At 39.6% G+C, this 22,816-nt stretch overlaps 4 protein-coding genes and 1 non-coding gene across 8 annotated transcripts; 2 read left to right on the plus strand and 3 right to left on the minus strand.

Annotated features, from left to right (window-relative positions):
* Positions 1-6,319: 6,319 nt before the first annotated feature.
* Positions 6,320-12,345, minus strand: LOC114184252 (uncharacterized). Of its 4 annotated transcripts, none has more exons than XM_085673450.1 (3): positions 11,609-12,345; positions 11,093-11,350; positions 6,320-7,241 (listed from the first exon to the last, which is right to left on the minus strand). In XM_085673450.1, exon 3 carries the CDS (start codon positions 6,893-6,895, stop codon positions 6,401-6,403), a length of 495 nt encoding a protein of 164 aa, XP_085529576.1. In that variant the 5' UTR covers positions 6,896-7,241; positions 11,093-11,350; positions 11,609-12,345; the 3' UTR covers positions 6,320-6,400. The 4 variants fall into 4 exon arrangements, with proteins under 4 accessions (XP_085529576.1, XP_085529575.1, XP_085529577.1 ...); XM_085673449.1 differs by having other exon boundaries at positions 11,074-11,350; XM_085673451.1 differs by lacking the exon at positions 11,093-11,350.
* A 712-nt stretch (positions 12,346-13,057) lies between these two features.
* Positions 13,058-13,129, minus strand: TRNAC-GCA (transfer RNA cysteine (anticodon GCA)). Its single transcript has one exon. It is a non-coding gene; the product is annotated as a tRNA-Cys (tRNA).
* A 527-nt stretch (positions 13,130-13,656) lies between these two features.
* On the plus strand, positions 13,657-14,656 carry XRCC3 (homolog of X-ray repair cross complementing 3 (XRCC3)). The gene has a single exon (XM_028071087.2). The coding sequence runs from the start codon at positions 13,717-13,719 to the stop codon at positions 14,569-14,571; it is 855 nt and encodes a 284-aa protein (XP_027926888.1). The 5' UTR covers positions 13,657-13,716; the 3' UTR covers positions 14,572-14,656.
* Positions 14,657-14,833: 177 nt separating this feature from the next.
* LOC114183907 (Pentatricopeptide repeat (PPR) superfamily protein) lies at positions 14,834-17,949 on the minus strand. The gene has a single exon (XM_028071086.2). It carries the CDS (start codon positions 17,838-17,840, stop codon positions 15,171-15,173), a length of 2,670 nt encoding a protein of 889 aa, XP_027926887.2. The 5' UTR covers positions 17,841-17,949; the 3' UTR covers positions 14,834-15,170.
* Positions 17,950-19,411: 1,462 nt separating this feature from the next.
* Positions 19,412-22,369, plus strand: LOC114182998 (WUSCHEL-related homeobox 8-like). The gene is made up of 3 exons (XM_085672913.1): positions 19,412-19,735; positions 20,257-20,787; positions 22,090-22,369. Exons 1-3 carry the CDS (start codon positions 19,525-19,527, stop codon positions 22,173-22,175), a joined length of 828 nt encoding a protein of 275 aa, XP_085529039.1. The 5' UTR covers positions 19,412-19,524; the 3' UTR covers positions 22,176-22,369.
* Positions 22,370-22,816: the final 447 nt, after the last annotated feature.

Genomic DNA, 22,816 nt, shown 5'->3' on the forward strand with positions numbered 1-22,816 from the left:
GAATTGTGTTACATGTTCATATACGTAAGAATCGTGTTAAAAGCAAATGCTAACCTGGTTCTCAAATAAGAAGTGAGTTTTCTATCAGAATGTACTGTTCTATAAATATTTAATACACTTTCTCGATTATATTAAAACGCCCTTTCTTGAAAATGACGAGTGAACAAAAGCTAAGATACCAAATTTATGTTTAATGTATTTCAACTTGTACACCTTGGCGAACCCGGGTTATTTCTGACCGAGGTTGTCGACCAAAAATAAGGACCTCGGCCCACTAGTTACTCGACCCAGTAGTGGTGCAATCTGTCCAATCCTACTACGTTTGGTTCAAAATAACCAAGTAACGGACATAGAGGAAAGGAAGTTAATTCATGGGAAGTCGGAAGTTAAAACCGCCTTAGCCACAAAATACTCGGAGGTCAAAATTGGCGCTCCCAAACTTTATGCCACGACTAGATCTGAGGAAAGTAGATCATAAGCATAAAAAGGTAACATATACTCTGCTCACTAGAAAATAGAATCATAAGAATATTCGTTCTTCGCAAAGCTCAGAATTTCGATGGGAGAGAGCGAGGTCTTTGTGACCAGAATAGATTGGCCGACCGTGGGTCATGTTAAAACTGATTCCCAGGCCCTTTCTTTTCTCATTTCAGTTATGGCTATAAGCCCGAATTTCGACGATGTTGATCCTTCAAACCATTCCCCTTCAAATGATGCCACCGAACTTACCACTACGGAGTTGTTACAACAGATAAAGGAACTATGGCGAGAAAACAAAAGAATACGCTTACGAGCAGAGGAAACTCAGGTTAGAGCCAACGAAGCTACAGCTCAGCAAGTAGCGGAGGATGTCAGACGAAGGATGGAAGACACCCTTGTAAGAGCAAGACCCTCCCATGGAGAACTCTTACGTTGCCTCCAAGTCCGCGATGATCGCGTAAGAGGTCGCCGTATCACCGAGGTAGCCGATGAGGAAGGTCACCCTTTTTCCACGGTTGTCATGGCGGAGCAAGTACCGCATCAGTTCATCATTCCCAAGCTATCTCCCTACACATGTACCTTAGATCTTGAGGCCCACCTGAAGGCCTTTAACACCCAAATGCTGATTTCAGGCAAAAACAACGCTGTAAGATGTAAAGTTTTCGTAGGTACCTTAATTGGAGGAGCACTCAAATGGTTTGGTGGAATCCCCAAGTCCACTATCACCTCGTTTCCAGTTTTTGCCGGTTATTCTTGGAAAGATTTGTCGCTAACAGGGCAAAACCTCCACGGATTGTAGATCTCTTTGACATAAAACAGGGGCTGATGAGCCACTTTGGGAGTACTTAAATTGCTTTTGCTTCATCCTCGTAGATGCTTTCCTCAAAAGATTGCGAGCTAACTCCTTCAATGATTCGTTAGTAAGAAATTCAACTATTTCTATGGCCGAAGTCCGAGCTAGGGCATCCATCCACATTGAGGCAGATGACGTTATGAGAAGTAAAAGAAAGGAAAAAAGGTCAGACCGACATGTGACCCTAGGAAGATTTATGTAGCGCAGACCTTAGTCACCAAACGAGCAGGGAAGGCAAGTGCAATCCGACCCACCTCCCCACTGCGAATAAATTCTTCCAAAAGTAATATTTTGAAAGACCTAGACGTCCGTCAGCAACTCCGTTTTCTCGAGGCTACGACGAGATCATTAGGATGTGATCCTAAAGCATGGTGTGAGTTTCACCAAGCTTGGGGACATGTACTGAACGGTGTTTCACTCTTACGAAACAATTACGTCACTAAAAGAAAAAGGATGTCTATCCAAATATGCTGGAAACACCTTAAAGGATGGGGCGACGCGTACGCAAAACTCCTATTCTAGGTGATTTACTAACAATAGCAGGAGGTTTTGCCAGAGGAGGAACCACGTCGAGCGTGATGGTAACAAATATCTCATCAATCCCCCCTCTCCCAACATTTTATTCTCGAACGACGACCGTTTGGATGTGATGCCCCATGAAGACGATCCAATAGTGGTATCGGTGGTGGCCATGGGGAGACGAGTTCACCATGTTTTAATAGACTAAGGAAGCTCTGCAGACGTCATGTTTTGGTCAGGCTTCCGACCAAATAAGGCCTTTCGACGGAGTCCTGGTGGGATTCTCAGGAGATCCAGTGGAAGTAAGAAGTTACGTAAATCTCCGTACTACGTTCACTGATGGGGAAGCATCGCAGACCATAACCATTCGCTACATAGTCGTCAGAGCTCATTCGTCCTACAATCTCCTTCTGGGACGATCGTCGTTAAATCGACTACAGTCCGTGGTCTCCACGGTCCACTTGAAGGTAAAATTTCCAACTCTCGACCGGAAGGTCGCCACACTTCGGGTCGACCAGGCCACTGCCAGAAAATGCTACGAGAACAGCCTGAAAGCACGAAGAACCACCTACACCGTCGGCAGTCCCCCTGAGTCCGAATCTCAAGTTAGTTGGAAAGACCGTAGACCTCAACCGGTTGGAGGGATTAAGAAGGTTGAAATAAATAAAGGGTGTCTCGTCAAATTAGGAGATAACCTTGACCCAAACATTGAGCAACACCTCGTGAACATCATCCGAGCCAATCAAACCTCTTTTGCATGGCATCCTACCGATGTGGTAGTAATAGATCCTAACTTCATGAGCCATAAGCTAAACATAGACCCTTCTGCAAAGCCTCGGGTACAAAGAAGAAGAAGGATGTCACCAGATAAACTTGAAGTCGTTCGAGCCAAAACCACGAAACTCATACCGTAGGCCACACACGAGAAATTCATTACCCTGACTGGCTCACCAAAGTTGTCATGGTCAAAAAATCCAATGGCAAGTGGCACATTTGCATAGATTTCACTGATCTCAACAATACATGTCCCAAAGATTCATACCCTCTACCCAACATCGACACACTGGTGGACTACGCTTCAGGACTAGGTATGCTCAACTTCTTGGATGCATATTCTGGCTATAACCAAATCGTTATGCACCTAAAAGACGAGGATAAAACAACCTTCATGCGCGAAGCTGCTAATTACTGCTACAAGGTGATGCCTTTTGGGTTGAAAAATACGAGAGCAACGTACTAGAGACTCATGGATAGGATCCTGCAACCACCCATAGGAAAGAATGTTCAGGTGTATGTCGATGACATGGTAGTAACATTAACCCAGCCTAGCGAGCATCATGTCGACCTATCCGAGCTCTTCTTCACAATCAACAAGTACAACCTCAAGCTAAACCTCGACAAATGTTTGTTCGAAGTTATAGCAGGAAAATTTCTCAGTTTCTTGTTAATCAAGAGAGGAATCAAACGGATAAATGCGGGACCATTGTAAATATAAGGAGCCCCAGTAATCTCAAAGAAGTACAAAGGCTCACAAGTTGTATGGTTGCCCTTGCGAGGTTCCTTCCCCGTGGAAGAGATCGAGGTCACCCTTACTTCACTTGTCTATGAAAAAATAAGGGTTTTCAATGGAGCGATGAATGCGAAAAAATGTTTCAATAGCTAAAGACATATCTAGCCTCTCCTTCGGTGTTACGTCGGCCCATACTCGGCACCCCTTTACTATTATACTTCACCGTGATCGACCTTGTCGTCAATACAACGTTAGTAGAACATCAGGATGACGAACAAAAGCTCATATACTTCACCAGTAAAACTTTAAAGGGGGCTGAAACACAAAATCAGGGAGTTGAGAAGGCCGTGCTGGTAGTCGTTTTTACCTATCGATGATGGTGTCACTACTTTCAAACACACCTCGTCGTAGTCATGCCCGATAAACCTCTGAGACAGATCCTTCAAAAACCTGATGTATCAGGACGATAAGTGAAGTAGGCAATTGAGCTCCCCCAATACAATATCAGTTACGAACCTCGTGGACCCATCAAAGCACAAGTGCTGGCCGACTTCATAGCCGAGCTAACATTCATGTCAAACAAAAACGGTCAAACCGAACCCGAAGGCTCTTGGACTCTCTCCCGTCTAGCACGAAAGGCAGTGGCGCAAGAATCATCCTAGAAGACCTTCAAGGAACAATGATAAAACAGGCATTACGATTTTCATTTCAAACCAGTATTAACCATGCGAAATATGAAGCTCTCATTGTCGGCATGCTCCTAGCCAAGGAGCTCGGAGCTCCTAAGCTTCTGGAGAAGACCAACTCCCGTCTTATCCCAGGGAATCCAAGCAAGAGATCTTTTACTAGCATGTTATCTAGAGTTTGTACGTAATTTGTCTACGTCATTCACATCCTTTCAACTCGTACATGTTCCTTGCGAGTAGAACAGTCGGGTCGACTTACTTGCAAAATTAGCCAACAATTCATGACCCGGCCAACAAAAGTCGGTAATTCGAGAAACGCTTGTAGCTCCAAGAGTATCAGTGGGGGAACCATCCATTTGTTCCAAGTTTGTGAATAAGTCGGACGTCGTGACCGACGTGAACTCTTTGACCATAACCTCGACCTCGATGGACCCTAGTCAACTTCTTGGATGACTTCCTACATCACTTATCTCAGTGATGGTAACCTTCCTGAAGATCCGGAAGAAGCCCATATCATAAAGAAAAAAGCAGCCAGGTACACCCTGATAGATGACCGACTATTCCGATTTGGTTTTTCTCGACCTCTCCTCATATGCATTAGCAAAGAAGAGAGCGTCTGAATCATGGCCAAGCTTCACATCAGTATTTGCAAAAGTCACAGAGGAGGACGAGCTTTGGGCTTGGAAGTAATTTGGGGTGGATATTATTGGTCCACCTTGCAAAAGGACTGTCTAGAGCACACGAAAAAGTGTTACCGCTGCCAATTACACTCAGATTGGCACCATGCCGCACCCGAGCAGCTCCACTCTATATCCTTTCCATGGTCTTTCCACACTACACGAATTGATATCCTAGGCCATTTTCCTCTGGCGTGCAGACATATCAAATTCCTCATAGTGTTAGTGGAATACTTCACAAAGTGGATAGAAGCGAAAGCAGTGTCGAACATTTCCACCACACGCATAAAAAATTTTGTATGGAGAAACATCGTATGCCGTTTTAGGTCACCTACGCGACCAGTGTCCAATAACAGAATTCAATTCACTAGCGGGACTTTTCATGAAGCATGCACAAAATTGGGAGTCCGACAATCCTTCTCGTCCATAGAGCATCCTCAAACAAATAGGCAAGCTAAAGCCGCAAATGAGGTCATCTTATAAGCAATACGACTGAAAGTATCAACTTGTAAGGTTGATTGGGCATAAGCAATACTAGAAATCCTCCTATCCTACCACACTACACCTCAGACAACGCCTCGAGAATCCCCTTTCTGTTTGGCCTATGGAACCGACGCGGTTTTGCCCATAGAAATCGCTCAACCATTTTAGAGGGTACAAGTCTTCAACACCTCCTCCTCGAAGGAAGGTTATCGAGCTAATCTCGATGGATTAGATGAAGTTCGAGATCGAGCAAAGATCAGCAGCGAAGCAATAAAAAGAAAAATAGAAGCTCGATATATAACAAAGGTGAAGCCCCGATCGTTTCTCCTAGGTGATCTTGTATTTAGAAAGGCTCACCCCTTACAACTTGAACACAAGTGATCAATTAAATGGACTGGGCCATTCAGGATAAGACATGTCCTCGGCAGAGGTGCCTACCAGCTGGAAACCCTGGACGGATCAGAGGTACCTCAGACTTGAAACGCCACCAACTTACTTTTTTCTTTAGTTATAATCATGTACTATCTTCCGACACTCTTTTTCCCTTTTTTAGGAATGAAAGGGTTTTCTAACGAGGTCGGTTAATTTGAAATAAAATTTTGTTTCTATATACTATATCTCGATAAAATCCCCTTAAGCTTGGCTCGAGGGTTAGTTCAACCCGTAAATTGTCAAAATCCCCTTAAGCTCTGCTCGGGGTCGGGTTCAACCCGTAAATCGTCAACTCCACTTAAGCTCGGCTCGGGATCGAGTTCAATCCGTAAATCGACAAATCCCCTCAAGCTCGACTCGGGGTCAAGTACAACCCGTAAATCGACAAATCCCCTAAAGTTCGGCTTAGGGTTGGGTTCAACCCGTAAGCTAAAGTTGGAATTATATCGAACTAACTTAAACCTAAACTCAGAGAACGAATTTAACCTTAATGAAAATACTTTGTTTTACAGCTATGCATTGAGGGTTACCCTCACTTTCTATGTAGGAACGAAAATCAGCGTTAAGGATTACTCTGCCGAACTCTGAGCTACACACTGAGGGTTACCCTCACTTTCTATACAGGAACGAAAATTAATGCGAAGGGTTACCTCGCCTAAATCGCTCGAACAACGACATATAAAACAAAGGTACAATTGTAAATTTGCATACATAAATTACTGACAAAGTTTTTAAACAAAGTACAAATATTAGATAATAGTCAAAGCATGATCAAAGTTCGGAAACAACTAAGCATAGAGCTATCCACCAAGCGGCCATCAAGGACCGCCTTGTTGGCATCAACAACCGAGATATTTGCTGAAGGGCACAATAAACGCACTTGCTCCAAAGCTGCTTCAAAACCCACACCATAAGTAGATGCAGCTTCGTTCGCCATCTTCTCTGTGAACTCCTCCTCGGCTTTTTGCAATGCGGCCTCTAGCTCAGTCACCTTCTTCTCCAGCTCGGTAACTCTCTTTCCCCTCTCCTCCATCTTCTTCTTCAGACCATGAAGACCCTTGACTTGATCTTTAAGTCGAACTACTTCTTCTTTCGCCGTCACCGACTGTGTTTGAGTTGAATCCAACTTTGTAGCCTGATCCTTGTCCATAACAATCAACCAACCAAGCTTTTCGCAAAGTGCTGCCACAGAGACTTCAGCCTTATGGAGGAATCCATAAACATCTTCTTGAATAACTTCAGTCTCTTGGTTCATTAGGTCCCCCTCGAACACATTATGAGCCTGACTATGCGTTGTATAGGTAAAATTAGAATCCCAAAAACTATAGTAGACGTTGTTGGATCTTTTATGAGGAATTGGTCCCTTGGAAGATAGGGTGTGTTTTGACCGAGTAGAGGTTGCAGTCGCGTCGTCCAGTACTACCTGAGTCCGATCAAGAGGTCATCGTCTCTTGAAGCTCGACGCTGATTGTGTAGCTTCCTCATCCGACACCAATGTCATGGCCTCTTAGGAAACGAGGATCAGTTGAGTGAGAGATGCCTGAGAAGAGCTCTTCAAGGCTTTGAAGCGTTTGGCTAAGTCTTGTTTTGTCATCCCCATCCTAGATTTTGCAAACAAAGAAATCAAGATTGAGAACACCAGGTAAGGTCATCACCCTTAAAAACAAACATCGTGTTCCTATACCAATATGATGTTTCAAGTTTGTTGGTTGAAACTCGAGATTCAAAAGTTGTTTTTTGTCAAAAATCGCCCTTAAATGTTCCAGCATAAGGCAATACTCCTTCTTAGCCTAAGTGAGGTCAGATAATTGTCGAGCACTTGGGTTGCTCGAATTATGCGTCCAATACAACGGAAATCCCTCCACAAGATCAGCCCTATGAGGAGGGGCCTTTATTTTCAAGAATCCACCTTTGAAGCCCTTATACGTAGATTGAAATAAAGTCAACAGACCCGTACCCCTGACGCTATTTAAGGAAGACCACATCTGCTTGGAAGATTTTTTTCATTTCAAAAAAGTACAAGAAAGCGTTTGACGTCCTGTCAACACCCATTTGTCCAGATTGCTTTTTCTTTTTTTTTTATTATTACCTTATTATAATTATTATTATTTTCTTTCTTATCTTATTTTACTTTGATTTTATTTTATTATGTCCTTTTATCTTATTTTATTTCTTTTTATTTTATTTTATCTTTTCTTTTTTTTCTTTCTTCTTTCTTTGTTTTCAGTTTTCTTCATATTTATTTTATTTTATTACTATTTATTAATTTTAAAACGGATTAAAAAACAGTGAAAAGAAAAACAGATCTGAAAAAAAAAAAAAAAAGAGCAAAAAGAAAAACAATAGAACAGATATTTGAAAAAGGAAGGCATAGGCATTTAATTTCTCTGCAGTCAGTAGACCAGCCCTTTCCTAATTTGATACCCTGGAATGCGACGCTGCAAGTTACCATACAAATAAGGGAATGAATGGTGACTGATCGGTGAGGCGGATTGATTGAAGTGGCTCTGCTGGATATTGGGCAAGAGAAGAAAGCAACCGCCACTTCCCATGAACAAACAGAGAGAATCACATAAATAAAAGAAAAAAGAACATTCTGAGGAGAGGGGCTTTGGTTGAGGTATCATGAGAGCATAAGGAGAACGGAGAGAACAGAAGGGGGAGAAGGAAGTGTGCCGAGGCTGGGAGAAGAAGAGAATGGAGTGGTGATTGTACAGTATCTTCAAGGTAAGTACCCCTAGTTGCTTAACTCCTATCAGGATTGTTCAATAAGAATGTTTACGATGCTTGTGAATTGTGAAAGTATACGTTGAGCTTGGTTTGAATTGCTGTCCCCTACTTATCTTGTTTAAGCCATTTCACGCTCATCATGCTCATAATCATACACGTTCATGGAGGTTACTTGCATAAAAAACATGGCATTAATTCTCACCAGCACCAAACCAACTCTGAAACACACTTTCTCCTCCATTCTCGTCCGCATGTCCACACATAACAGCCAAACCAATTTCATCCACCACCCCATCACACTCAATCTCTGTCGTCATCATCAACATCGGCCCCGCGCCACTACTCAGACCACTTTCCAGCCTCATTATCCTTTCCTTCTTCATATTCAGCCTTCATCTTCATCCTTCACCTGCACAAAAATCAAAGAAGGCCAAAACCCACACGCTCGACAGCAGATTCACATCCTCTCAATCACCTCCTTCACGCCGCAGTCAACACAAACACCAATCCTTCCCGCCACTTCCATTCATAGAACCACCACCTCAAATTCACAGCACCACCATTTCAATCTACAAATAAAACATACAAGCAAATAACCAGAATCACATACATTCGCAAACCACTCATTGTTTCTGTTACAACCCCCATCCCTGCAATCTCCATTCACGCCGAATCGGAACCCTCATTCCACTCCAACACCAAACTCTCGCGCTTTTCCCGACCACGTACATCCAATCAGAAACAAAGAAACAGAGAAGAAAGAGAAATCGAGTCGGACTTCGAACAGACTGAGCAGCAGCGGCTTCAATCGCGGTTGGGGGCACGACAGCGGAGCTCGCGGTGTGGATTCCAGACTTAGCGTGGCTCGCGCGAGAAGAAGAATGAGAGGCTTGGAATGCAGCGGAGGCCGGCGACACTTCCGGCAGCGGTTGGCGCCGTCACCGGTGGCTCTGGAAGCACGGGAAGCTTGCGAGAGAGTGACTCGTGTTTGGAGGACAAGATGCGACGAAGGAGCCTCGCACGCAGAACACGAGAACGAAGGAGCGCTCGCGAAAAAGAAAAAAACATGAGGTCGAGGCAGTGACCCGAGCGCCGGCAGCTCTGTCGGCGGAGACCGCCATCGTCGCTGGCGTTTGAGGTTGAGTAGACGCGCGTCCCAGGGCTGGATTTGTGTGGTGTCGAGAAGAAGGGGCTGCAGGAGAGTTTAGGGTTTCGTTTTTCTTTTTTCTCCTTTCTTTGAGAGAATAAAGGAAAGTGTCTCGGCTTTTCTTTTTCTTCGCACACCCCCGTCCATACGACACGCACCCCCTTTTTGCATTTCAACTGGGCCTGTTTCATTGTTCTTCATACACCCCCGTTTTAATTACCCGCACCCCTATGTCTTATTTTTGTTGAGTTTGATTACTTCCTCGCTCACCTCCACAATTACTAATCTCGCACCCCTGCACACACTTTCTACTCCTATTTTGGACTTCATTTATATTTTACTCGCTGCACCCTATCTTTTAATGTATGCGCCCCATTTGTTTACTTCGTGCACCCCCACATGTGATAGTCCTGCACCCCATGTCTGTCTATTGTTTGGGCTTGTTGTTGTGTTTACTTTGTACACCCCCATTAATTACTCATGCACTCTCATATTTTATTTTTCACTTTTATCCTTCTTAAATAATTTTATCATTTATTTATTTATTTTTATTATTTTTGAGAAAAAAATCAAATATTTGAAAATTACCAAAAATTGCAAAAAAGTAGAAAAAATAATAAAATAATAAAATATTCTCTTTCACTTTATTGTGTCTGTCCGGTCGTCCGCATCATGTGATACTTATTTTCTAAAAATACCAAAAAATAGTTTTCTTTCTCTTTTAGTGTCTGTCCGAACGCTCGCGTCGTGTGACACATATTTTCAACTAATTCAAAAATACCAAAACAATACAAAATTCTCAAAATACAAAAATATCAACATTTTCAAACAACTACACCTTTTTAAGAACTACGTGATCCTTGATTCTCCACCGTGAGATACGTAGGAGCAAAGTCAGTCCTTGTCAGGTACACCTCTAAAAAATCAAATTATTTTCTCAAATATTTTTTTTTCAAATATCCTTTAAAAAACTACTTAATCCTGATTTCTCATCTTTAATGAGAATACGTAGGATCAAAGTCAATTCTTGCCAGACCCAAAAACTTAAAAAATATTTTTGTTTTTTTTTAACATGTTTGTCTTATTAATTTTGGGGAAATTAACATTTTGAAAATCACATCGACTTTGCATTTTTAATTAAAGGTACCGCCCTCGGGCAGACGTTGTAGGGTGCTAACACCTTTCCTACGCGTAACCGACTCCCGGATCCTATATCTGGTTTTTCGTAGACTTGTCTTATCTTTATGGTTTTCCATAGTTTTCCAGAATAACTATGGTGGCGACTCCAAATCTTTTTTTAAACACGTTTTCTTTTTTGGTTCGTCGTCCCGTCGCGATCCCGGTTGCGACACGTCCGAACTACCCCAAAATAAGTGCATAAAATGTGGAAAGCTTGGATAAAGGCCCAACTATTGGGATGGAGTTGTGCCAGAGCCACATTCAACACGGTCAGCAACTCCTTTTCAAATCAAAGGAAGACGCAATCCCACTTTCGAAAATAGAGTTGAATAGAAAAAACAGAAAGGCCAGTTGAATCAGTAGAAGTATTTGCACACATTAGCTAGTCCAACTCACATCAGACCACCAGGACATCCTTTTCATTGCTTTGGCATAGTTGTTGACCTCGACGATACCGAGTTATGAACTGATCCGAGGTAAAGCTCGAACATTCATGCCGAAGACCCAACGGTGCCCAGGGATAAAAATCGTCATAAGAAGTTGCCATTACTCCCACTAATAACTCGCATGCCAAACGTCAAAGAAAAACCCCTCAACCCAACTCCAAACAAAACCAGTCACAATGGAAACTCTCCTCAACCAACAATGGAAAAACTGCAAAAATCATCAAGAGGAAAACTGCTAAAAAATCCATTATTTCCAACCCAAAGGAAAGAAAAATCCCCCAGCAGCAGTACCACCAAATGAAACCATCGTTTTCCCGAAACCATAGAAAACCCTAGCAAGAACTTAAATACTACAAAGTTTCAAGGATAAACAGGCATGCAAGATCATAATTAGGCATTGTATCGTCACCACCATGCAAATACGTGAGTAAGAATCAATGAAGGTAGGAAAACAAAAACCACACACCTGTTGCAGGGAAACACAAATGGAGTGTGTAGGAACCACCAAGACAGCAAACGGAGAAAGAAGATGAAAAATAAGTACGAAAATAGTAAGGAGGTGAAGGGAAACAAAGTAACTGCGAAAAGAGGGGTTATTTAAGTATCTTAATGTCAAAAAGACAAGACAACAGTTTTTCACAATCTAGGGAAGCGTAACACGCGTTAAGTGTGGACTACATGGCAACATCTCATTGAAAAGTACACAAATGTACGAAACACACGCCATGAAGTTTTTGACGACTTTCTCATCCCAGTCCCTTGGAATTCAAGGTCGGAGGGTTAATGTACACCCTGGCGAACCCGGGTTATTTCCGACCGAGGTTGCCGACCAAACATAAGGACCTCGACCCACTAGCTACGCGGCCCAATAGTGGTGAGCCTAATCCATCTAGTTGAATCCTATTACGTTCGGTTCAAAACAACCAAGTAACGGACAGAGAGGAAAGAAAGTTAATTCATGGGAAGTCGGAAGTTAAAATCGCCCTAGCTACGGAATACTCGGAGGTCAAAATCGTCGCCCCCAAACTTCATGCCACGACTAGATTTGAGGAGAGTAGATCATAAGCATAAAAAGGTAACATTTACTCTGGGAACGGATCATCAATTGCTCACTAAAAAACAGAACCATAAGAATATTCGTTCTTCACAAAGACCAAAATTATGATCTCTGATAAGTCGGGAGAGAGCGAGTTCTTTGTGACAAGAACACAACTTATAAAGAGAAGTGTGTCATTGAGTAATTTTTCTTACAAATATTTTCATTATTTCTCTTCAAATACCACGCCTCGAAATCCAATGGTTAGCAAAACTAAGTTAATTATATGATTGAATGCTGGCATCAAGCTCATAACTAATTTGAGAATGCTAATAGTAGAATTCGAGATTGAAAGTTTCCAAAATTCGAGAATGAAATCAAATAAACCAGTATGTTGTACAACTTTCTTATACAATTATTTGTTAACATATTAGTTGATTTAGTTGTTATTATAAAAGTATTATTAATTATTTGTATATAGAAAACAAGTTATCAAATTGTTATTCTTCTATCCATGAATGTTTATAATATAACCTCATTAAATTTCCATTATTTTTTTTTTATTGATATTATATATTTGAATTTAGAATTCTATGACATCACATCTTTTACATTTTACTTGTGAATCATTCTTGTTATCGATTTTTAGAATTGCAATGAATATACTACCTCTTGCTGCTACTTAGCAAAAAACTTTTGTTTTCTAAATCTATCTCTAAAGTTCAAATTTAAGGTTTATTACTTAATACAAAAGAAGAATGATATTTATTTTTTTTCTAAATAACTATTATAGTATAAATTTAAGTATTCAATCATTAGTTACTGTTGTGTTGGGACACTTACAAAATTAGTCAATAAGTTATTTCAAATTATAAAAAAAGGGCCCAACCGGGTTCGAACCGGTGACCTCTTGATCTGCAGTCAAATGCTCTACCACTGAGCTATGGACCCAATTGATGTTTGAATATTCCTATAATTCTATATCTTGAGAAAAAATTTTTGAGACAACGTTTTACATCTGTTATCCATTTATTTTTAACAGACAAAAATAAACAAATCTTAATATTACCTGTCATGTGTTAAGTTAAAGAGAAAAGGTGATGTTAGGTATAACTAAATTTACAATATTTATGTAATAGTCTTTCTCTTTAATTACACGTTAAATTTGATAAATCTTTTTCCCTTTTTATTGTTCTATTCATAACCTAAAATGTTGCTATAAACTTAAAATCATACAATAATTATATCCAATTTGTTTATTATCAAATACGTAAACCAATTTAAATGAAGTTGTTCTAATCTAATCCGTATTGTGAACTATAAACTAAAGAAAGCCTCTTTTATAGTTACAGGTAAATAAAAATTCTTAATTTTTTTTAAATGTGTTTATAAGAATTATTATTTATTAAATTTATTAATATTAACATTGAATCCGAATTCTCCTTTTTGATGTTTAAAACGAGACAGCGAAACGTTATTCCCTCTCACGGTAATGTAGCTATAACCGCGAGAATTCAAATCCCAGAGTTTTTGGCGAGATGAGGCCAGAGAACCTTTTGCTTCTGCCCCACCGCAGCGAGAAGTGCACCGTCGGCTGTCCCGTACTGGATCGCTGCCTCAACGGTGGCGTTCCCTGCCATTCCATCACGGAGTTTGTTGGCGAGAGCGGTTCCGGCAAGACGCAGCTCTGCCTCCAACTCGCCCTCTCCGCCCAACTCCCCTCCTCCCACGGCGGCCTCTCCGCCTCCTCCATCTTCATCCACACCGAGTTCCCCTTCCCCTTCCGCCGCCTCCGCCAACTCTCAGGCGCCTTCCGAACGTCGCACCCTGACCTCCCCGACCCCTGCGACCGCGTCTTCGTACGCGCCGTCCACTCCGCGGACGAGCTCCTCCACTTAATTCCAACCATCGAGACGTTCCTTGTGTACTCTCGATCTCGGTGGCGGCCGGTGCGAATCGTCGTCATCGATTCCATCGCGGCTCTCTTCCGCTCCGATTTTGAGAACACCGGATCGGACCTCCGGCGCAGGTCGTCGCTCTTCTTCGGAATCTCAGGCGGATTGCGGCGGTTGGCGAAGAGGTTTGGGCTGGCGGTGGTGGTGACGAATCAGGTTGTGGATTTTATCGGAGATGGAAATGTCAGGGTTGGAAATTTGAGTGATGGGCTTTATTCGTCGGGCCGGCGGGTCTGCCCTGCCTTGGGCCTGGCCTGGGCCCATTGTGTCAACTCGAGAGTGTTTTTATCGCGTGATGAGAATGGGCCTGTTAGAAGGAGGAGAATGAGTGTTGTGTTCGCTCCTCATTTGCCGCATTCTTCTTCCCAGTTTCTTATAAAAGGAGAAGGCGTTTTTGGCGTTGAGGATATACAGTCCGAACCAGACAAAACTGTTTGACTTGTTTTCACCATCCAACTTCTACACTCTTAATATATATGTATTTATTATTTTCACACTGCAAAGTCAAACTAAATATTTTTGTTAGGCTATGTACATTTGTTTAACACTGTTTTTGTTGTGTAGTGTATATATGTATCACAGTTCTCCACTGTTGGGTTTTAATTCAAGTGCTTAATTATCTATTTTGTTTTCTAAGTTTTCAAACAAACTCAAAATCAAAACCAAACACTTCATCAGTTTATCTCATGTCAATTACTACTGAGAAGAACATGTTTAATCTTAAAAAGCTCAAACTAGGCGTTTTGAAGCTTAGTTTCTATATTGTTACATCAACAGAAACTTGCTGCTTGGTGACTTGGTCCCAAAGCAAACCATAAGTTATTCTACTGGTTTCGTTTCATACTATGGTTACATGTAAAATATCAAATGAATGATTGAAGTTTGCATAATACTTTTCTAATATACATATTTGTTTGCCATGTGCCGAAAAAAGTGAGACTATCAGAATGCTAACAACTATTTCTTTTTTCAAAACATGTTATAACAAGTTGTTCTGTATTTGCATGTTGTAGCAGTGGTTTGGTTGGGATTTGCCACTAGCCAGAAAGGAATTGTCCTTGCTTATGAGCTCCAACCAAACTATATCCGGGAATTTTCTTCAATCCATGGTCGATCATATTTGATCTTGTTGTCCTGGCATCGACCCACCTACCACATTGAGCATATATATCTGCCAAAACTACATAATGAACCGCGTTTCTTGGTTCAAGTTTAAGGAGGTGATGAAGGGCAACCTCTCCTAACTTCACATTGGAATGCACTTTACATGCTCCCAAGAGGGCACCCCAGACCTGAGCATCGGGTTCTGTTGGCATTCCATTAATTAAACTCAAAACTTCGTCAAATAAACCAGCACGGCCTAAAAGATCAACCATGCAGGCATAGTGTTCCATGTTGGGTTGAAGATTGTGCTTCTCAGTCATGGAATGGAAAATGTTCTTTCCTTCTGGAATTAAACCAGCATGTCTGCAGGCAGATAATACACTGAGGTAGGAAAGTGAATCAACATGGACATTGGTCTCTTGCATAAGTGAAAAAAGTGCGAGGGCAAGTTCACCTTGGCCATGCATTGCATAACCTGAAAGCATTGCATTCCAGGAGATCGTGCTTTTATTTTCCATCTCATGAAAGCATTTCTCTGAATAACATAGTTGTCCACATTTAGCATACATATCAATAAGACTGTTTCCGACCAGGGTACTAGATATAAATCCCATTCGAATTATGCAGGCATGAAAAGCCATGGCCTCTCTTAACATTGACAAAAATGATACAGCCGGAAGAATGATCACAAATGTGACTAAATTGGGCCTTACACTCTCTAATTTCATTTGGTTAAAAGTGCAAATTGCTTCATTAGCACCTCCATTATGCAGGTACCCGGCAATCATCACATTCCAAGGTACTTCATCCTTTACATGCTTGATTAATTGAAACAAGTTCTCAGCTGAGAAAAGGTTCCCGCATTTGGCATACATGTCTATTAGAGAAACTTTTACATGCAAGTCAGATTCAAAACCAGTCTTCATAGTATTTCCATGAAAGCAGGTTCCTAGATGTAGATCATCCAGAAGGGCACAAGCTGAAACCAAATTCACCATGGTTCCACTATCTGGTTGAACCCCAGTAACCTGTAATGTATGGAACATTTCGAAGGCAAGACGTGGGTCACCAAATTTGGTAAACCCATTTATCAAGGTATTCCATGCCACAACATCTTTATACCGCATTCTGTTGAATAACGCCATAGCATACATAAATAATTCACATCTAGTGTACATCGAGACAAGGGTTGTTGCAACTGAAATATCAGACACCATGTCTGCTTTAATAGTGTGGCAGTGCACAATCTTACCTAACCCTGCATTTAAAATGTCTGCACATGCAGAAACAAGAATTTTCAGAATCGTTTTATCTGGTTTCAAACCTACATGCCACATCTCTTGGAATATAGACAGTGCTTCTCCAGGAAATCCTGCTTGGACGAGAGCTGATAAAAAGGCAGACCAAGCAACCAAATCTCTTCCTTTAAGACTAAGAAACAACTCTTTAGCTTTTTTCAACTCACCACATTTTGCATACATGCACACAATAGGAGTAGCAACAATAATATCTGACATCATCCCTTCATGTAAAGCATAATTATGAACATCCTTCCCTTTTTCTAGGTCTCTCATCTCCGCAGCCGCTAAAAGGGAATTTACAACCGATACCTTATTCATCTTCATACGTTGTTGTTTCATTTTATCAAGTAATTGAAGCACCTCAAAGAAACAGCCATGATGCACATATCCAGCCATCATCGTTGCCCACGAGACATCATCTTTAACCTGCATCTCATCAAATATCCGACGAGCCAAATTTACCTCACCACATTTTGAATACATATCTATCAATGAGTTAGAAACCACACCAAATACACGTCTCCTAATCACATAACAATTTATAGACGTGCAACAACGAACATCCTCTAGTTTAGAAACAGCCGGAGCCAAGTTCAAGATGCTCACAGAATCAGGCTCCACACCCTCCATCTGCATCCTCCGAAATATTTCCATTGCTTCACCAGGGTTTGAGCTCTGAGAATACCCCGAAATCATTGCATTCCAGGAAACAACATCCTTCGTGGGCATTTTATCAAACACCTTTCTTGCACTGTCCAATTGACCCATCTTAGAGTACATTACAACAAGTCCAGTCCCAATGAAGACATCACACTCTAACTCCCTGCAAGCTATATCTTGGTGAATGGCAACACCCTCATGGAAGTCCAAAGCACCAGTGCAAGCCTTCAAAACAAAGGTGAATGTGTACTTGTCAGGTTCAAGTCCCACACATAACATTGTATGATACAATTTTATTGCTTCCTGGAATAAACGGAGTCTAGAATAGGCTCTAATCAATGAGTTCCACAGAACCAGAGATGGGTTTGTAATTGATTTAGGTGTAGATTGAGTCAAGGTGCATTGTTCTGTGACAATTAAACGAGCATGGATTTGGAACAAAGGGTTCAAGTGTTTGCATGAACGAAGAAGGTGAAGGTAGTAGTGATTGTGGTTGCAATATTGTGGGATGTGCAGGGTCGTCGGAGAAATTACAAAGGCATCCGAATGAACATGCTCTGGTTGATGGTATCTTTTGTTGTGAATTCGTAGTGAATGTCTCATTGTTATCATTCTCATCCTCAATCTCAATATCATTGACATGGTCTATCTTTCTTTTCATTACAATTTTACAACACTCCTCCATAACATGCCACAACCAACTACCTCCTAAGGTTAGCCAAGTTTTTTATCTTTCACAATTTATATAATCACGTTAGCTTGCACAACTCATGAATTTACTCAATTATAACAAACCAATTTGCTAATTCATCATTTTATTTTATTTATTTTGCATGAAATATATTTTAATTCCTTGAAGGTAAAATTTTATTTTATTTCATACGTTTTAGAAATGTTGGTTTTGCATTTTGTGAGATGTGATAAATTCAGCCACGTGGCATACCAATAAATATCGAGTTGGCGGAGAAAGTCTCGTAAAAAATAATTCTATTATTCTATAAAATTATTCTATAAAATCATAGATATTTCACGTTTTTAAAATAATAATATTTTCATGCTATAAATAATAGTACATGTAATAACAATGAAGTTATATTACAGACAAAATTCATTGCATCTAAAAGATAACATGAACAATATCACAATTTTTAAAATATATGGCCTCAAACAATTTTCAACAAAGTCTTTTGACTGTTATTTCTTTGATAATGATTAATATTTTTTTTGACGTTATTTAGCTACTACGCGTATGCTGTGAAAAAACATTCTACTTGTATTTTTTAATATGTCGTGTTTTTTTTTTTGTTTTTTTACTTTAGAGTACAAATTTCAACTGAATTTCTTACTAAATATTATGATACAGATATTATGTTACTTTAATTACATAATTTAATATCATAAATTATTCAAATTTTTGATAAAAATATCATATCATTCTTTAATTTCCAAGAAAATTTTGCAAATATTTCTAAAATATTAATCACAAACAAAAAGAAATTATTTTTTATAATAAAATATTCCGTAATACCTGAATCTCTTATTTATCCTTACAAACTATATATGACTTTCTTAACTAAAAACATAAATTACAACTTCCTTTTCTATTTTACCCTCAAATCCTGCAAGTATAATCTAAAATACATTTAGCATTTTTATCTATCAAGTTTTCTGTATTATACAACAAATGCACAAATTAAAATATTAAAAATAGATTTTTTTGGTAAATAATTTTAAATCTTCCTAAAACACCTTTTCTATATAAAATATTCTTATTTATCAAATAAATCATACATTAAAATATTGTATTTATAACTATAAGGCTTACTTAATAAATCATTAAAATTGTTAACAATAAATTAATAAAAAGATATAATACTTTCTTTAATTATACTAATAATTTTTTATATACAAATACAGTTGTAGAGTTTAACATCCTAAACCTCAGACACTTTTAATTGAGTTTCTTTTCTAAATATGAAATTTATTGATTCCAAAAACTGTAGAATTTTGCGAAATAAAAAGCCCAGAGCTGGTTAGGGACAGTGAAATAATTTGTTTTGGACAAGAATATCCCTGGGACATTCTTGCTTTTTATTCTCTCCCCGCATCGTACGCCGCCGACACAGCTTCGAGTTTCGGCAAGTGCTAACATACGCCTCTGACACCAAAGCATCTGCTCCCATGTCAGATCTGAAACCTTTTCTCTTCCATTCTTAATTATCTCTGCTTCTCGTTTTCGTCATTTCATGATTAGGGTTCACAACTCTCAATTAAAAATAAATAAATAAATATAAATAAATATATAAGACATTGTACACACGTGTTTATGTGTGATCGCAGAGAGAAGGCGATGGTGAACGTGATGGATTGGCAGAAGCAGCGTTGGCAACCCAACGGGAACGCCGAAATGATGTACGTCAAAGTCATGACCGACGAACAACTCGAGACTCTCCGCAAGCAGATTGCGGTTTACGCAACAATCTGCGAGCAACTCATCGAGATGCACAAAACCATCTCTTCTCACCAAGATCTCGCAGGTTTCGATTCATCTTTCACTGTTTTTAATTATTTAGTTAGTTGGTGTATGTTACAATGTGTGTTAGTGTGTTAATTTACTTTCCCTCACTCTTCAATTAAACTGTTATTAATTCAGCCATGACCATCACTTTGTCGATTAGTTAACTGCATAAAGTTTTTCTCCCTCTGTGCTACTTCGAAATTGTACAAGTATAACTTATTGGCTAATTTAATGAAGGAATCCAAAACCAGTTTTGATGATTAGAACTGTTTATTGAATCGAAAGAGGCATATATTCTCAAGATGGTGTGGTTTAATTTAATTTCTGTTCAATGTCAGTGTATATTCTAACAACCGGTTGGATTTAGTAGTCATAGTTTGTATAAATTCTAGGATGGGTATGGTAATAGTCAGCAAACTTAACATGCATGATTTTTTTTATTATATGATTAGAGTAGAGTGTAAACATCCTTTACATTGATGGGTTTTTCTTTATTTAGTCGTAATAACAACGTTGTTTGATTGATGTTTTCATTGTCAGGGATTAGACTGGGAAACATGTACTGCGATCCTTTGTTGGGGTCTGGTGGGCACAAAATAGCTTCGAGGCAGAGGTGGACTCCGACGGCTATGCAGCTTCAGATTCTGGAGCGGATATTTGATCAGGGGACTGGAACTCCCAGCAAGGAAAAGATCAAGGAGATCACTGCTGAGCTCAGCCAGCATGGCCAGATTTCTGAGACCAATGTTTATAACTGGTTTCAGAACAGGCGGGCTCGCTCCAAAAGAAAGCAGCAGAATGTGGCACCTGGTGTTAATGCAGAATCAGAAGTAGAGACCGAGGTTGATTCCAAAGATAAGAAGACAAAGGCTGACGATTTTTGGTCCCAGCTCAATGTTTCTGCTGGGCCTTCTGATAATTTAGGTTTCCAGAACCATGATGATCTGCAGTACTTGAATGAGAATCCAGAATCCAACAAACCAGATTCTGTTTTCCCGTCTGATGGGAGTTTAAGATCCACTAGAAATTTCAACCATGTGCCTGTTTTCGATGGGCTGCTATCAAACCCCGGTATGTAACTTCTTATCCTTTCTTCATGTACTTGTCTTTATTTTAATCAAATAAAGGTAAGATTATTGTTTTTTAACGTTATACGTTGGAAGCTAGTTGATATGTGGCAGAAAAATTACAAAAAAAGGCAACAAAAAAGAATGTTCTGTATTATTTAGTATTAGGCTGGATCATGGTGATCCTGGACCTAGTATAGCTGTATTTTCCAGGAGGTATGGAAAAAACCATTCTAGGCATTCAAGAGGTCTAGTTCTAGTTTTTTCGCAATCTCCCAAGTCTCCATTACCATATGTCAGGGCAGATTCTTATGCCATCACCCATTCACACCACTAGATAGTAAGTCTCTCTCTCCTCAGTTTTGAGAATTCATAAACTAATCACATAAACTTTGGTGACTTTGGGCCACTGTTTGAATCACTCTCCTCTCTTCAAAACTCATCTTGTTCTCCCTTCTATTTGATCATGACCTCCACCATTCCCCGGGCATTCTGTCATGAGGATTTTATGGATGCACTTGACTTCCCTTGTACGCAAGTTGTTTAAGTGATCAAGCTATCTCCCCATTATTTCTCGCCTTTCTATGATAACAAGTGAACACGAGGAACCCCTAAGCCCCTTCACACCCACAAGTGAGCCAATCTAACGTATCTTTTTACCTTGTTAGAATCCTGTTGAATTCCTCTGTTTAGAGATGATATGCCCTAAGTATTCCAACCAGTTCTGGATACAAGAACAATTCTTCCTGTCAATATAGCTCGTTCTATCTCAACTCCTCACCACCCTTTTCAGATGTTCCTTGCAGAAATCCGTACTTTTATAATAGAGAATTTTGTATTGATAATTACTTTTATAATTGAAGTTCTTGGATTTGAGATTTTCTATATGTATAGGACATGGCTTAGATCAAGTTCCTTACATCTCCAATTAAATGACGAGGCATGCATATTTATTTAAAATTGTTCAATACATGAAGTTATTTATTATTGGAAGAATATTCACATGCCATCATTTAAATGGAGAACTTTTTTACTTCTGTCCTTGTCCAAAAGTCCCTTTATATATGTAATATACTTTGCATATTCGTGCATCTCCAGAAACCATTTTAATGGGTCTCATTTTCTTGTGTATGAATTTAACGAGACTGTGGAGTACAGTGATGGAGCTTGTGTGTGATGAAAATTACCTTCCTTGTTTTATTTCATACGGAAATTTAGAAAGCGTTACTGTATCTCATTCGCGCATGAGAGCTGTTTTCTTTATCAAAGTACTTGACAATCAAGACTGTTACATTAATTTTTGCAGGGAATGGCTATCTTACTGGAAAAATAGAAGCTCCCGAGAACTACGACTTATACCAGCCATCAGACGACTTCGACATGGCAGGCTGACACTCATTGTAATTTCTGAGACTGTGATTAGCTGTAAAGAATTGCTGGTTTGATTTTGAGCTTGTGTGAATGAGAAAAATTGAACCAATTGAAACATGAGAACTTATAGCTTATAGTATATAGATACCACGATCTTTTAAAATGGTAGTGAACATTTTACTTGATAATGGAATATATTTGGGAGTTCATATTGATACTGTGAAGTTAGCTTTTTTTTTTTTTTATTAATGGTGGGTGCGTTTGGTATTTGATTGGAAGAAACGTGGCAAGAATATATTTTGTGTGGCTGTGGCTTTCTTTTTTAAATTTGAGCGGAAATAAATAGTTCAAGATGAAATTTTGACTAAAAGCTTGAAGAATAAAACTATAAAATAAAGTCATATGTTTGTTGATTTGGTTTCATTTTTCAAGTCCCGTGTCCTGAAGACAAGCATGCGCGGTTAACTCTTGCATTCAGGCACATGTTCAAGTGCATGTAAATTAGGTTGAGTAAATTACGTAATCATTGGCTACATTTACATTTCTTTTATCATTATAGTAAAATGTTTGAAAGGTGTGTGTATATATAAAAGGAGAAATAATGTAATGCTTTTAAACTACATATTATCTTTTTGTATAAACTTGGAAAAAAATGGTGTTAG

Source organism: Vigna unguiculata, chromosome 5 (assembly GCF_037176805.1).
Source record: "Vigna unguiculata cultivar grain cowpea cultivar isolate G323 ecotype 2 chromosome 5, ASM3717680v1, whole genome shotgun sequence".
NCBI classification, from domain to species: Eukaryota; Viridiplantae; Streptophyta; class Magnoliopsida; order Fabales; family Fabaceae; genus Vigna; species Vigna unguiculata.

What these genes read in the sequence shown, in the direction of transcription:
- XRCC3 (XM_028071087.2), top strand. Translation starts at nt 13,717, where the DNA reads ATGAGGCCAGAGAACCTTTTGCTTCTGCCCCACCGCAGCGAGAAGTGC.
- LOC114182998 (XM_085672913.1), top strand. Translation starts at nt 19,525, where the DNA reads ATGTGTGATCGCAGAGAGAAGGCGATGGTGAACGTGATGGATTGGCAG. An exon ending in TTCTCACCAAGATCTCGCAG is followed by an intron (nt 19,736 to 20,256) that starts GTTTCGATTCAT and finishes TTTCATTGTCAG; the next exon opens with GGATTAGACTGGGAAACATG. An exon ending in TGGGCTGCTATCAAACCCCG is followed by an intron (nt 20,788 to 22,089) that starts GTATGTAACTTC and finishes TAATTTTTGCAG; the next exon opens with GGAATGGCTATCTTACTGGA.
- LOC114183907 (XM_028071086.2), bottom strand. Translation starts at nt 17,840, where the DNA reads ATGTCAATGATATTGAGATTGAGGATGAGAATGATAACAATGAGACAT.
- LOC114184252 (XM_085673451.1), bottom strand. Translation starts at nt 6,895, where the DNA reads ATGAACCAAGAGACTGAAGTTATTCAAGAAGATGTTTATGGATTCCTC.